The sequence below is a fragment of the Rhipicephalus microplus genome, chromosome 1 (genome assembly GCF_043290135.1).
Source record: "Rhipicephalus microplus isolate Deutch F79 chromosome 1, USDA_Rmic, whole genome shotgun sequence".
Taxonomy (NCBI): domain Eukaryota; kingdom Metazoa; phylum Arthropoda; class Arachnida; order Ixodida; family Ixodidae; genus Rhipicephalus; species Rhipicephalus microplus.
Genome location: NC_134700.1, coordinates 273,715,894 through 273,731,339, shown reverse-complemented (window position 1 = coordinate 273,731,339; position 15,446 = coordinate 273,715,894). Strand labels below are relative to the sequence as shown.

At 44.5% G+C, this 15,446-nt stretch overlaps 1 protein-coding gene across 3 annotated transcripts in view; it reads right to left on the bottom strand.

Moving 5' to 3' along the window:
* The window catches only part of REG (proteasome regulator gamma), a 40,146-nt gene that overhangs the window by 12,979 nt on the left and 11,721 nt on the right, over positions 1-15,446 (bottom strand). For all 3 annotated transcript variants that reach the window (XM_075894779.1, XM_075894795.1, XM_075894784.1), the window contains exons 5-7: positions 14,003-14,051; positions 9,371-9,483; positions 807-875 (exon numbers count right to left, since the gene is read on the bottom strand). In XM_075894779.1, the coding sequence (XP_075750894.1) occupies positions 807-875; positions 9,371-9,483; positions 14,003-14,051 (231 nt within the window). The remainder of the gene's footprint in view (positions 1-806; positions 876-9,370; positions 9,484-14,002; positions 14,052-15,446) is intronic.

Genomic DNA, 15,446 nt, shown 5'->3' with positions numbered 1-15,446 from the left:
ACTTTTTGACGGGTACTTTGGGCAGAATGATCAGGCCGGGTTCCCGGCGGGTACAAATTATCGAAGTTTTACTGCACTACTACATAATTCACAGGTACTCATGTGGGTGCCACCACTTTTGCGCGAAAACCATGGCGATAACAGCGATAAGACAGGAACAAACCCAATGACTGAAGCGAATTGTGTGATCATGATCGAACATGGATGCGGCAGAGTCCTTTGTGTGGCCAATGCTCAGTGTTGATTGGTCGAAGATAATATTCGGCTAAATTTGGCAGTGTACGTTTCCAATCGACATTTATTGCAAAAATTTCCCTTTATGCGCAGCCTGGCGCAATCGGCGCAGCACTTCCACTCCAGTTATCAGGTAGTACTCGCGAGAACTTCGCTAAAGCAGAAATATGCAGGAAAAATAGCCGTTGTGACAAGACATACTTCACATTGTTTTTTATGCGCAGCTGATGAGGAATCGAAAATTATTCGATGTGGCAGAAATTTCGTTGTAGCTGGATTCGACCGCTTTTTTTGTTTGTTTTTTAAACAGTTGCTTCTAATAAGCTATACCAATACAGGCTGCCAGATCTTGGCCTAATTGATGAAATATAATCAGCCACCTTTTGTCCTGAATTAAAATAAGGTTTATAATATCCACCAATAAAAAAAATCTTTTGCATCATTTTAGTAACTTTTTAAGCATGGCGATTTGTAAAAAAACAAAAAGAAAATACTATTACGCTATGTTTTTGATTGTAAGAAAGTCTGTACTTTCTCAGAAACAGACAAGGCACTGTTTGGAAGTGACATACCTGTATGGAGACGCCAAAGTTGTTTCCATCTTCGATTCTTGGTATGAGAAACTGTATCCACATTTTCAACTGAAGGAAAACAAAAAGAAAAGAACTTGAAGTAACCTTTGGATGTCAATAAAATAAGGAAAAAAAACATAAAAGAAGGTCACAGGTTCGGATATTGTTACTAACTGCAGAACATTTTGCAATGAGTAAAAGGCTCGTAAATTCAGAAAATCGGACGACTCGGGCAAGGTATCTAGTCCTGGCAAGCATACTTATTTAATGGCATCTAGTACTGTAGATACACAAGTACACTAACCTGAGTTACAGCAATCCTATGGTAATCTAAATAAACTAGTTAGCTCCAATTGCAGTTGGCACATGTAATACCCGTGCCACACGGGCAGAGAAAATGGCATTTACCCCCCAATGCCTTCAGATTTATTGCCATTTGCGCGTAGCCACACAGGTGAACGCAATGGCATTCGCCACCAAATGCCTTCGCCAGAACTCAGTTGACTGAGAAATGCCTACTCTCGACGATACAGCTCGCGAAGTGCGATTTACCTTAAAGTAAATAAAACAAATCATATTCAGCTAAAAATAAAATTTCCCGTCTTTTATTTGCACAGAACTCTTAAAAAGTGCATTGAACGTTATAAGATCAGGTTGAAATGGTTTGAAATTAATTGAAGTTCAATGTCCTAAAGCTGGCGCATAATAACTCGTCTAGAATTCTACTAGTTCTAATTCTACTAGAATTATTCGCTCTTGACCACGATGCTTTGCACGGAAACACACAAGTGCTGCCGTGAAAAAATGAACTCTGCGAACTCTTCTGAGAGATGCGACAGGCGCCATTTTCTATTTACACTGTGGATCTGAGTAGTGTTGGCTCAGGTTGCTACAGTCGGCTACAACGTCGTACAACAAAGCAAGAAACTAAAACATAGGGCAGCGTAATATGCTTATTTCTACGTGTAATGATTATCTGATGTGTATGAAGCTTGTAAACGCTTGTTTACTTTTTATTGCTATTCACCCAATGCTCACTTGGAAGGGGCTGTGATCGACATCATCAAGTCAAATGTCATTCACTTTGGACGTGTAGCAGCGCCGCCGAAAAAAAAATGTCATTCGGGAACTGAAGGCCTTCGCCACCGAATGTCATTTTCTATGCCCGTGTGGCACGGGTATTACATGTGAGAAGTCCCTAGTTCGGGTCTGTGAAGCAGGTCACGTGATGCTTAAATTAGAGAATAAAATAGAAATGTTCGGCTGGTTTTTATAAGCATACTAGCAAATACAATATTTTCTTGCAGTCCACGAGCATATCCAATCAAGCGTTACAAGAATGTTTGGCATAAGCAAACGCTAGCTTTGCAAATAATAGGCGACGTCACGTTGCAGTTGGTGTGAAAGCCAAGACAATTCACTGCTTGATACAATAGTATCACAATGTTTGGTGTGTGCTTTGTTTTAACATGCTGTTTCACGTGTCAGCCTCTCTTTTGTTGAGAAAGGCCAGTTTACTGGCTTTTGGGAAGATGTTTCGGCCTCCAATGCAGCCACGTTGCTTTCCACTACTGACGTGGGTGCCGCCATTTTGTTAGTATCCAACACTATTCTACCCCCCCCCCCCTTGTTTTGTGTAGACTGAAGCCCAGACAGTCTAATGCAGCAAAAACGGCACTGATAACGGCACACAGTCTCAAGTTATTTTAACTTGTAAAATTCAAAATACACGAAAAAAAAAAAAAAAGAAACGCTGAACCTCAAGTCGATTTTCGCGGGGTCACTTGGCCACATTTCATTTTAGGAGAAGCTACCACGTCATTGTTGCTAGTTTTTTTTTTTATATAGTATGTTTACTGTCGTGACAGTAACTTGCCAGAGAACCCGAGTGAAGTATTCGTTGCTGTTTTTTACAATAAAGGGAATCACTCCCTCCTTTTATTGTGAGAAAGGAACTTGTGAAACTACCTGGACAGTGAAATGCTGTCGACCTTCGCGCTTTGTTGGGTGAACAACAATGGTACACTGCACCCCTTCAACAGCGCAGGCGCTGAAAGATTGCTCACAAGCTCTCAATAGCAAGAAGAGGGAAGAAACAGAGAAGTCTTTTGTGACTGGCAGAAGCGAAAAATCCAGTGGCGAAATGGCAGCCAGTGTCTCTGTCGTACTTTGCAGTCGCAGTGATCTTTTTTTTTTTGTTGTGGACATGTCTGTTCAGGGTTCGATGAAAAATCAGAGAGAAGAAAAATGAAACAGATTACTAATCTCGGTTTTGATCCTACATCACGATCGCTTCTAACGTTACATTTATCCAACCATACGGTGGCAACCTTTCAGCGTCACTTCTCCCCTCAAAGTTCTGGCGCGTGCCACTACATGGTCGGCAGTGATGTAGTGACCTTATTGCCTGATTAAAATAGTAAATCATTTGATATCGACGCCTAGACCTAGGCTCAAATTTCCTCCAGCTATCGGCCTATGCAAACCACAAATAATAAATAGGTGCTTCAATAGTGTTGGAGGGCCCATTCAATATGAGGTGGCACACCTAAATTTGGTGCAATCACGGTTAATGGTGTAACTAAGGCTTTCGATCTAACTACAGCTGAACACCTTTTTAATAGACAAGCATTCGCGAGAAATTAACTTCTTTCATATGAGGTGTCTCCTATAAGCAGAGTAGCACATATGCATTTTCTTGTCAACCCTATCTCAGCATAGGCACACTGATGTCTCTCACACCAGTGTGTTTTATTAAGGGGTTCAACTGTACATATAACTGCAATTCAAAAGAATACTGAACAAAAATTTGAAAAGAAAAAAAAAACGAAACTTTAAAATTCGGCTAGGAACATGCCACTGTTCCTACAAACACAGTTAATTTCTCGTATTTTTGAAGAGTTGGTTGTATTTTTAGACAGATTATCAGCTTGCAGTGGCTGCTCACGAGCCGTGACGTCGGGATCGCCGAGGCGCAGGATGTACACATTTTTGTCCTTTTCCAACCTCTTCTTTCATCCCACTCTTTCCCTTCCAAAAGAGCGCTGGTGCTTTGCGCCACGCGATCGCAAATCACCTTCTTGATTCACGGCTTAGGCTACACCGAGTGCACTAGCTCTCAAACAACATTATGTAAACAACCGGCCGCAAATTCGACATGGCGGCAAAGGCGTCGGCAGTGGATTGTATCAGTGCTATTGCGAACAAACCATGCAGCAAGTTGTGGGGGTGCTATCACCCCCTGTAAAGTCATTTGCACCTCGTGGCGCACATGTGTTTCGCGGACAGGCCACATTTAGGGTTCTCAACCATAGAGCGGTAGGTGGCGTGCTCGCAAGCCTTTACCGCCACCACCATCATCATCATGGTTAGTACAGTAGTGCCAGCAATGACGCCTGGCGGCGAGTCTGGGTGGCGGCACATGAAACACTCGCGAGTCTCTTGGCATGTGGCGGTTGGAACAAGCAGTCGTCTTTTGCGATGGGCCAGTGAGGCCAGCACCGCGGGTTGTCTGTTGTGGGCTCTCGTGGTTAGTCAAACATTGGCGCTGCCACCTTGTGTTTGCTATGCTGTTGAATGTTGTGGAATATTGTGCAAGGATGCTTTAGCATGTTGATCACAACTGAAGTGTTTTGATTTGTCTGACGACATTACAGTAAAAGCTCGTTAATTCGACACCCGTTAATTCGGAAATTCGGACGGCTCTATTGGTCCCGGCCAAAGTGCATGTTAATCTATGGGACCAAACCTTCGTTATTTCGTCGAAATTCGGCTCCGCACCGCTTAATTCGGACAAATGCTGACGGCTGCTGCTAAAGTGATAAAGCAGCGCTGGCACCACTGGAGTGAAACCGAAACCCGAGTGGCATCGCCATCATCATCAACTAGTGGGGGCGATCGCAGCATCACCGAACGTCGGCGTCTTCTTTCTTCTCCACACAGTGCCTTTGACGCGATTTTCCCTTGTGTTGTCGTGTCGGAACCATATCTTCTTGCGGAGTTCTCTTTTTCTTCCATTGTGACCGTATTTGCATGCCACCACCATCGTGCGCTACAGTGATGGCAACGCCGAAAAAGTGGCAGAAATACGACGCGAAGAACTTGGCGACTAAAGTGGAAATTTTGGAAGCACTGAAGAACGGCGAATCGCGACAGCAGGTTATGACCAAGTACAACGTGAAGCGGAGCGCGTTGGGAACGTACGTAAAAAATGAACAACAGATTCGACAAGCCTTCGAAAGCGAGAAGTTTCATGCCTCTAGAAAGCAGTTGCGAACCGCAGCTCATCCCCAGCTCGAAGAAGCTTTGCTCCGGTAGATTACCGACTGTCGCAACGCGCATCTGCCTTTGAGCGGACCTCTCATCATGGCGCAAGGTGAGAAGTTCGCTGCAATAATGAACATTGAATCGATGAACATTGAAGCGTCAGAAGGGTGGTTTGCGAGGTTTCGAGAGAGACACGAACTTGTCTTCAGGAGTGTGTGCGGCGAAAAGGCCAGTGTTGACGAAAGCGTGACCACCGAGTGGAGAAATGTGAAGCTGCTGGAGCACATCGCCGCATATGAACCACGTGACGTATTCAATACAGATGAAACTGCTCTATTTTTCAGAGCTCTGCCCAACAAGACGGTGACTTTCAAAGGGGACGCGTGCCTTGGTGGCAAGAAGTGCAAGCAAAGGATAACTGTGCTTCTTGCCGCCAATATGACTGGCAAGGAGCGCTTGCCACTACTTGTCGTTGGGAAGGCGCTTAAGCCACGTTGTTTTAAGAACGTCAAAAGCCTTCCTGTCGAGTACACAGCGAACAGGAAGGCATGGATGACATCGGACATTTTTCGCGGCTGGCTGCAGCAGTTGGATCGGCACTTCACGTCGAAGGACCGCAAGATAATTATGGTTGTTGACAACTGCAGTGCCCATAACTGTACAGTCGAACTGAAGAGCATCAAAGTAGTTTTTTTGCCGCCCAACACTACGTCTGCTCTTCAGCCGATGGACCAGGGTATCATTCACTACGTGAAGTCGAAGTGCCGCAAGCACCTGCTAGATCGAATGATCCTATGCTCAGAAGCTGGAAAGTTGTATCAAGTGGACTTACTCGGTGCAGTGCACATCATCGCCCACGTGTGAAAAAACACTTTGCCGCAAGTCATCGCCAACTATTTTCGGCGATGTCACGGGCGCCCATGAAGACCACGATTCCGACGAAGAATCATGCGAGGAGATACAGCCACGACCTCATCGCACCTCACGGGAAGTCTCGGAGGCGCTGTTAATATTAGAGGACGCTTGCCTGAACACTCCCGACAGCTTGCGTGCTGTTGGCCAATTGGAACAGTTAAGAAAAATTGTGATGTCAGCCGGAATCTGCGCGAAAACGCAGACGACAATTACAAAATACTTCAACAAATAAAGGTATGCTTCTGCAGCTTGATTTTAAATGTTGTTTTCCCTGTTCATTCGTTAATTCGACATTAGGTTAATTCGGACAGTTTTTCCGGTCCCGTGAAATCTGAATTAACGAGCTTTTACTGTATCAATTTAAAAGTAGTTAAATGAATTTGTGTAGTTTGGTTTGTTTCGACTGGCGTCTGCCGTGTCCTTTTGCCCCAATAATGGCGCTCTCCATGGCGAGACCCCACAAAGTCAAAGCTCACGGCCTTGACAAGGACGCGTTCATGAAGAGCTTGGTTTGGATTACGATTGCTGAGAACACCGGAAGTAGAAGGTGCAGTAGCAGTGCGTCGGCATGACCTCGAGTGTCTCGCTTTTGCACTGCCAGCTGAATCTGTCGTCGCCGCTGACAGTGCGTCCGCTCATGTCGTTTCTACTGGCGTTATAATTTTAACACTCGGGAAATGGGCAAAATGGGATGAATTCCCATGCGACCAGGGCAGCGGCTGCAGTGGCGCGTATTACATACAAGGGGCACAACGAATGTGAACGTTTCCGATGGGCGTGGATTTGGTTTTCCGGCCACTACGGCGCTGTCGCTTGAATTCTTCAGGACAGATTTTTTCGTGACCGACTTCGCGGTGCGGTTTTCTAGCCACTTAAACGGCGAAGCGAGTGGATTTCCAATGAGGTTGGCTGCTCTCGCTCCCTTTGACGTCAGGTGTGAACGCACCTTTCAGCGCCAGCAGCCAGAGTGAGGAAACCGCAGCAGTTTACCAAGGCAGTGAAAGGAGGAAAGTTCAAAAGAACATCATGAACATTTTCAGCAATAGTTGACCCCAATAAAGTTTTTGTTCATCTTCATGATCAGCTTTAACTTGTTTTTCATTCATACAAATTCAGACTCAAACTAAAGCTTTGCATATTCCCTGCGAATTCGTATCGAGATCACTGAAGTGCAAAACACAATGGAAGCATATTTTGCTACCTTAAAGATACATTAATACCTCACCGATTCAAACCCCGTCATCTCCAAGTCCCACTCCTTGATTGATATGTGGGGTTGAACGTGCCAAAACCACCATATGATTATGAGAGACGCCGTAGTGGAGGGCTCCGGAAATTTCGACCACCTGGGGTTCTTTAACGTGCACCCAAATCTGAGCACGAGGGCCTACAGCATTTTCGCCTGCACCGAAAATGCAGCTGCCGCAGCCGGGATTCGATCGATTGACCTTCAAAGTCCCACTCAATTCGAAGAATTTTGGTGTTCCAATGTAAATCTGAGTTAAAGCAGTGGTCAACACCAGCCCACTTAATCCAAAACTTTTGTAGCCAGATTTCACCGCATACCCATGGAACCTAAGGCAACAAGGCAATGCAATGTAGTAATACTAATGAGTGGCAGCTAAAGCACTCAACTTTGCTACTGCCAGCAAAAGTTTCGCTATTAGGTGAAATGAGTCTGCGAAAAATAAGACGTGCAGCGTCACGGCAACACAATGGTGACACAGGGCAGCCTGTCCCTATTCACTCATTCATTCTGGGTAAATAAAAATCAAAGGATGGTCTGATAGAATTTGCTGTGTACGGAAACCTCCAACTGGCAGTTGCTCTGGCTGGTGGAGTTTCCCTTGCAACACCTACATCGAAAACTCCCTTCAAAAACATCCACGATTCATGTTTTCCAGCCAGGACACATTGTCGACTCTGACACACTGGCCAATTTTTGGTAAATAAGCTCTTTAATTTACCAGAAAGAATGGCCAAAAGTCCAAATGCAGTTGTTGCCATGCCTTTATTCATGTTTGTGTTTTTGGAGAACTGCAGTGAATGTAGGAGGAGAGACAGGACTTTAAAGAATGGGGTGAGTAGAGGTGAGGGGTATAGTAAAAGGCAGTCTTAATGAGCATGCCGCGAGCTGGTCGCGTCTTCACATGCTGCCCGCATGTTACCAATGTGTTGCAGTGAAGCACGCTTTCACACGCACTTCAGCAACCACCCCAGTTCTGGCTTGAAAACCGGGCGCTAATACCTTGTTAACCTCCTGGCTTTCCACTTCTTCTTTATCTTTTAGAGCTATTTAAACTGGGATTTTCCAAGTACCTAAAAACCCACGTATAGTCAGAGGTTTTTTTCTAGATCTTATGACGCCAAATTTCTGCACCGTACTATATACAAATTCTCAAAATGTTTATCCTGAATTCAGTTACGGTATTGCTCAGTGCCATTATCAACATCATTAGGCTTCTGCACTAAGCAGCAACAGTCGCCCTGCCAACCACTTAGTGACAGCAGCATTCGGCAGTTAGGCGATAACGAGCAATGCAGTCGCAGTTGTGAGAAACAGGAGCAAGCCCTCTTCGTGTGCAGCACCCTTAGAAGTTTCTGGGGGGGGGGGGGGGGGGGGGGCATTAAATTCCCAACGTTGACCGGAGAATCTACAGACAGCACTACTGAAGCTCCCACCGATACTCATGCTCATGCAGGAGAGGCATCCCAGCTGAAACCGCTTGATGTGTGCCTTAAAATCTATTCAGAACCACATCAGGCACTGCGCCTACATTCTCTAGTTTGACTGTTGTCCTGTGTTTGTGCGCAATACCATTATGAATGGCATGTTCCAACTCGCCCAAAAAGCAACGTTGTTGACCCCATCAAAGTCCAGACAGCCAAAAGTGGCCCCTGTCAGGTGGCTGAAATAGGCCTGGCCTGTGATTCTGTGTACAAAGATCGTTCTTGCTTGGGCCTTCATTCTAGACGTAGTTCAACGTGCCTTTAAGAAGTGCTCGATTACAAACGCCCTTGATGTAGACGAGGTGTTGTGGCGGGAGATCTCCGACAAGAGAGTTTTGCAATGAAGTGCGTCAGAGTGCCACGAATAACGGCGTACATAAATGTATTCAGTTTCTGTTTAGTGAAAAACTTCCCTTGTTTCACAGTTACTGCCCCTAAGTACACCACGGACAGGTCCGAGCTATACGCAGGATTTTACAGTAATGGGCACTGCCACATTGAAAACATATGCTACCTAACTCTGAAGACATTAGCCGCTTTTTATTGACTCTCGCCCAAAAGACAACCAATGCCCTGTGCTGTGAGGGCCTACCCCGGATAATTTCTGACCACCTGAATTTTGCAACTAATGTAAGGACGGCATAATATCTCACAATGTTGGTGTCATCTACAAGCTGCCATATCTTCGGCTTGACGATATCGACAATGCTGACGATGTGGTTGTTAGTGCCGACTGAGCCTGTTGGTAGGACCAGTACCTTGGTGCCTGTGAAAAAAAGAAAGGTATGCACAAGTGAGGAACAAAATACAACAATATGGAGAGACAATGCACTTGGAACCTCTTTCACCTGTACCAAACAATAGCAATGTATCGTGTAAAAAGTGCTTACATGCTGCACTAGAATGCTATATATGAACAAAAATTTCCTGGCTCGCAGTTCATTACCATCGTCAGCCTGACTAAGCCCACTGCAGGACAAAGGCCTCTCCCATGCTCTGTCAGTCAACTCTGTTCAGTGCTTGCTACTGCCTCTTCATACCCGCAAGCTTCCCAATCTCATCTGCCCACCTAACTTTTCGTCTCCCTCCTCACCTGGCTTGCCTGCTTGGGAAGCCAGTCAGTTACCCTTAATGACAAGCGGCTAGCCTACCTATGTGCTACATGCCCAGCCCACGCCCATTTCTTCTTCTTGATTTCAACTGTGATATCCTTAACCCCAGTTTGTTCCCTGACCCACTCTGCTCTCTTCTTGTTTAATGGGGCCCTCCAACACTTTTCAAGCATGGTCGGAAAACGCTGCCGATCAGTAGTACAGACTCCCGACAACACGCGAACCAAGTATCGCGCAGCACGCAGCTTGGAATTCACAATAAATTATCGAAGTCTGCTAAAAATACCTTTCTCTGCTCTCGACAAATCACAAAAAATAAGCCCAGTAAACCTATCTATCAGCCATTGGCTAGTTTGAACATGGCGCACTCGGTTGTGTTAGAGGTCGCTGTAAAAGACAGTCACTTGCTCGCACGTGATCGCACTGAAAAAGCAGCGTATTCGAAGAAGAAAAAAAAAAACCGCTCAAGGTCACAACGCGCGAGTGAAGTTTTTTGTTTGCCTCTCCCTGCTCAACTTCTAGCGCTTTTGTCCGGATGAGAGAAGAGAGAATGTGATTGCGGCGTGTGACAAATCTTTGTAACTCCGCTCGTACTGGACCGATTCTTAAAATTTTTGCGGCGTTCAATTTGTGAGGTAATATGCTTTTTCAGTGAATTTATTCCATGGTTACTCAAAAAAAGTGTTTCAGGGCCCTTTAAGTTTACACCTATCATTTTCCTTTCATCGCTCGCTGCGTCGTCCTCAGTATTTTAAGCTGAACCCTCTTTGTAAGCCTTCAGGTTGCTGCTCTGCAAGTAAGTACCGGCAAGATGCAGCTGTTATATACTCTCCTCTTCAGGGATAGTGGCAATCTACCAGTCATGATTTGAGAATGCTTGCCGAATGTGCTCTACCTCACTCTTATTCTTCTAGTTATTTCAATCTCGTGGTTCAGCTCCACGGTTGCTACATGTTTTAAGTAGACGCACTCTTTTACAGCTTCAAGAGCACTGCTACCTATCTCGAAGCACTGTTTTTCTTTCAATGCTGTCGTACATTACTTTCATTTTCCGCAGATTACTTCTAAGACCTACCTTTCTGCTCTCCTTGTGCAATTCAGTAATCGTGAATTGCACTTCGTCCCCTAAATTACTCGGCAATGCAATGTCGTCAGCAAAGCGCAGGTTACTAAGGTACTCTCCATCAGCTCTTATCCCCGACTCTTCCCATTGGAGGCCTTTGAAAACCTCCTGTAAGCACGCGGTAAATAACATCGGGGAGATTGTGTCTCCTTGTACGCCCTTCTTTAATGGTATTCAGTCGCTTTCTTTATCGAGCACTATGGTGGCAGTTGATCCTCTGTAGATTTCTTCCATAATGTTCATGTTTCCTCAACGCCCCGATTCCGCATTGTCTACATGACTGCTGATACCTTTACTGAATCAAATGCCTTCTCATTTTCTATGAAGGCTATGTATAGTGGTTGGATGTAATCTTAGCATTTCTCTATCACCCGATTGATAGTATGAGTGTGGTTGATTGTTGAGTAGCCTGTAGGAAATCCTGCTTGGTCCATTGGTTGCAGTTCACGGGGAGTTAAAATGTGATCTTTTAAGAATACTAATGTTTATGGTAATAAAGCTTAATTGCATTTTCACAATGAATTGTAACTAGGCCAACAACAAACTTTGCATGGGTAATGACACAGTGTTTAACCTTAACAAAAATAATTTGTATCCGGGGTTTTATATCCCAAAACCACAATAAATTATAAGGGACAACAGTGGAGGGCTATTGATGCAAAGGCCTTAAATGTTTAACCAAACACCAACACCAGGGTGATGGAGAGAAAAAAAATAAAGAGTTCATATGTGACGTCATCCCATGATGACTTCATCACATAAAATTCTTGCTTGGTCATAGATAGGGTGATTCCAGAGGCATACAATCTACAGAAACCTTGAAAGGTCTCCTGTCTTGAAGGCATTGCAAAATCACGCTAGTTGTAAAAAGCTTTCAAAGCAGGGACACCAATAGAATAAACTGAGAAAAAGACTGATTTCATCTTCAAGCCATCTTATGTGAAGGCACAAGGAACCACGCGAGTTTTTTCAGTGACGGTGGATGGACAGGTGCTATGGGCGTCTCCTCCACAACACCATAATGGCTTGCACGCCACCATGCTCAAGATTTCGTCATTGTTATTACTGCACTTCAGCCTAATCTTGCCTAACTGAATCAAGGATCTCATTTAATAATGACCTTTATAATTCACCGCCCAACTTTCAAGCACCTTGTTGCAGATAAACCTTGCTTTTTCTTTTCCTTTCCGCAGTGGTATTTTGATTATATGACTTTCAGGGGACCAAGGTTTACAGTTGTATGACCAGGGTGTCGTATATCTGAAGAAATAAGATTGTCGGAGGTGACACTGAGCCTTGCCCAAAGAACGGGTACAGACCACCTGAATAAGCCTATGGCACGACCTTGTGCTTCTGCAAGGAAGGTAAATTATTCTTGCTAATGGCAGCATTGCATAGGAGGTGCGTGTGAATCTTTATTTTCAACATTTAAAAATCAAGTCCAACAGGCATCTTTGTAGTAATAGATCAAGTCTGAAAATTGCCTGCGCGTGTAACGAAACCAAAACCACGTTGCAAACAGCCTCCTGTCTGAAGTCAAACACAGTGTGATTGCTATCACATAATGGCGACGAACTACGAGTACGCATAGAATGCTCTGGTGCGCAAGTGAGCTGTGCGCGCTGTAATTTGTTGGCTTGTGAAGTGCAACTAATGATGTCCCGTAGTTATCGTGATTGTTGATGCCAAGTGACAGTAATTTTGCACAGTGAAAACAGCTGTGTTGCGCCCTTATACGTGCCCAAGCTCGTGACTGCGAGTGAGACAAAGATAGGAGATAAGCTGTATGTTGACCAGGAAAAGTTTGCACGGACCGAAATCATGAAAATATCAGCTGTTCGGCCGGCTGAAGCTGCTCTGTGTGAACATAGCTTGACTTTGACTAGGTAACAACCCTGAATACGTACGCGCACTATCGAAGCGTATGCAGAAGTGCATGAACATCCAGGAAAATAAATTTTCCATTTTAAGAAGACATCATGTCTTCCTGTCTGCTTTTATAATTGTCAACAATTGTCATAGAGTTAATATCAACATAGAACACAATGTTCATATTTTGCACTCGTGAATATTTGGTCGACGTTTGAATTGAGCAAAGTTGTTGCTTTTCTTTCGAAGTGACCATATCAACCTCTTAGCCAAGACAGGGGAAGCAGAGATCGCCGCACGGGACTAGACGAGCAACGAGGACTCGTCGCCAAGGACTGGGAGGCGATTGCGACCAGAGGAGCTCGAGAACACTGTTTCGGGACAACAAATGTTTATTGCAGCATTATGGCTGACCTGTTGACCTTTAAAACGCTGCTCCTTAATCTTCAAAATTCATGTAGGTTCACGCCCAAATATACATCTAGGTGGCTATCAACACGTCCAATTTTAACGTACATTGTCATTTCTGTAGCTTTCTCACGGAATGCATATTATTGTACTACGAGTTAGTATTTGCATTTAGTGTCCCTTCAACACTCTGCTGTTTTATCTCTTACACTGCCAGTAGCATACTAGGTGAGGAGTTTCCTAGATCTTTATCACCCCTGCGAGTCCACAAACTCCCAACTGGAGCGCTTTTTCTGCCAATATGCTCTATTTTATCTCCCTTAGAAACTAATTTTCTAACCACTGGAGTTGCTAGAGACTTTGGCACCACCACACATCTACCGTACCCCATACAGTGAAGTATAGTTGGTACCTCATTATTGTTATAACACCGAGTTATTTTAGGTGTGGATTAAAACGTAGGGTGATAAAAAAAAAACGTATAGGACAAAGTAGGGTAATTTTAACCACGACATAGGGTATTGTCTGAAAATTTGTCGGCAACACTGCTTTCCGAGACATTGAATTGAATATTTAATCTGCGATCAAAAAGTCCAGAATAGGTGTGCAAGGGCATTAATAATCAATTCACAATGATTAGAGGAGCCCACAGAATTATAGTAGCGCATGCATGAAGCTTAACGGCGGTACAGCTTTCAGCTGGCACACCAGCCCACAAGCTACACACGACAGCACTTCCACAATGCAGCAACAAGAAGCTCCTAGCCACTCACCTGTGATTTCATTCTCAAGGGTTTCAAGGCGTCTTTTTTTCGCTGCAGGCTGCAAGTAAACAACCACACAGCTATCAAGAGGAAATAATGACTAAGTACACATGTAGTGAGAATATTATGCTATTACTAGCCTGTAATAAAAGAGTAGCGATACGTTTTACCTGAAATAAATATCTGCATCTAACGAAAACCTTTCAGAAGAGTTTTTTCTCTCTCCCTCTTGCACTTCATGTTGATGGTAAAATATTGATAAAATATCTATGGTTTTACATGCTGAAATCAAGATATGATTATGAGGCATGCCACAGTGGCTCGCTCTGGAAATGTCAACCATCTGGTGTGCTTCTTGCACAGACATCGCACAGTACACTGGTGTCTACGATTTTGCCTCCATGACAATGCTAACTCATATTGGTAGTAGTAGTGTGTGCCCAACTAATAAAGGGACCCCCCAAAGTCTAAACTCAAATGTGGTGGGGAAGGTGGGGAAGTTGTGCATGAGTGTACCATGACGCCGAATAAGTGAGAATTTTTCGAAACGGTGTCGTAATAGCGGGGTTTGATGCGTTTTGATTCTCAAAACACGGTGATCACCCTTTCGTTGTTTCCTTCGATACCCTCCATTGGCATCCTCTTCCAAAGCTGCTTTTGTCCTCTAGCCGAGCACCCTTCCCAATTTCGTGTGGCGTAAATGATCACCAATGCACTGCTCGAAACAGTCTACTTCCAGCTGCCGCAACTCCGTCGACTCTGTCAACTGTGTGCCTGTTGGCAAACCGCTGCTGCTGTGCCAGCCCGGTATGAACCCAGTGTTCAGGCAGCAGTAGCCGATTTGCAAATGCGCACACGCAGGCGGGTAACATGACAAACAACAAGCAGCACGAAGAGCTGCTAGTAGACCAACCGAAAGTCGTAGGATCTTGCTCGACCAATGACAGCATCAATGTGCTGCACTTCAGAGAGGAGAACGGATTGTTTCTTGAAATTTGTGGCGTGCCAGTGACTCGTAGCGCTGTCAAGTGTAGAATCGTGCACAAACAAACAACTAGTTTTGTAAAGCCTGCCATATGTGAGAGGTCAATTTGCATGAGTGTTTGAAAGCAGGCTAAATACAAACTAACAGTTTTAGGTACTTTATGCGTCATAGCAGAATTTCAGAACTGGTGAAAGAAAAGCGATTTTCAAAAATCTACGAGCCATGATACAATTCTACCTGAACACTGAATATTGTGACCCAGCACAACAAATATTGCACGATTAGACTCGGAACCAAACATTTTCTTTTTATTGATATGCAAAATAAAGAAGAAAGAAAAGCTCTGGTCAATGGCACTTGAGTGCCTAACCCGATGTGTCCTTGAGGGAGGCTCTGGACAGTGCACCAACAAGCACATGGTCCCCTGCACTTCTTGAGAATATGCATGGAAACCCAGAAAATATAGAT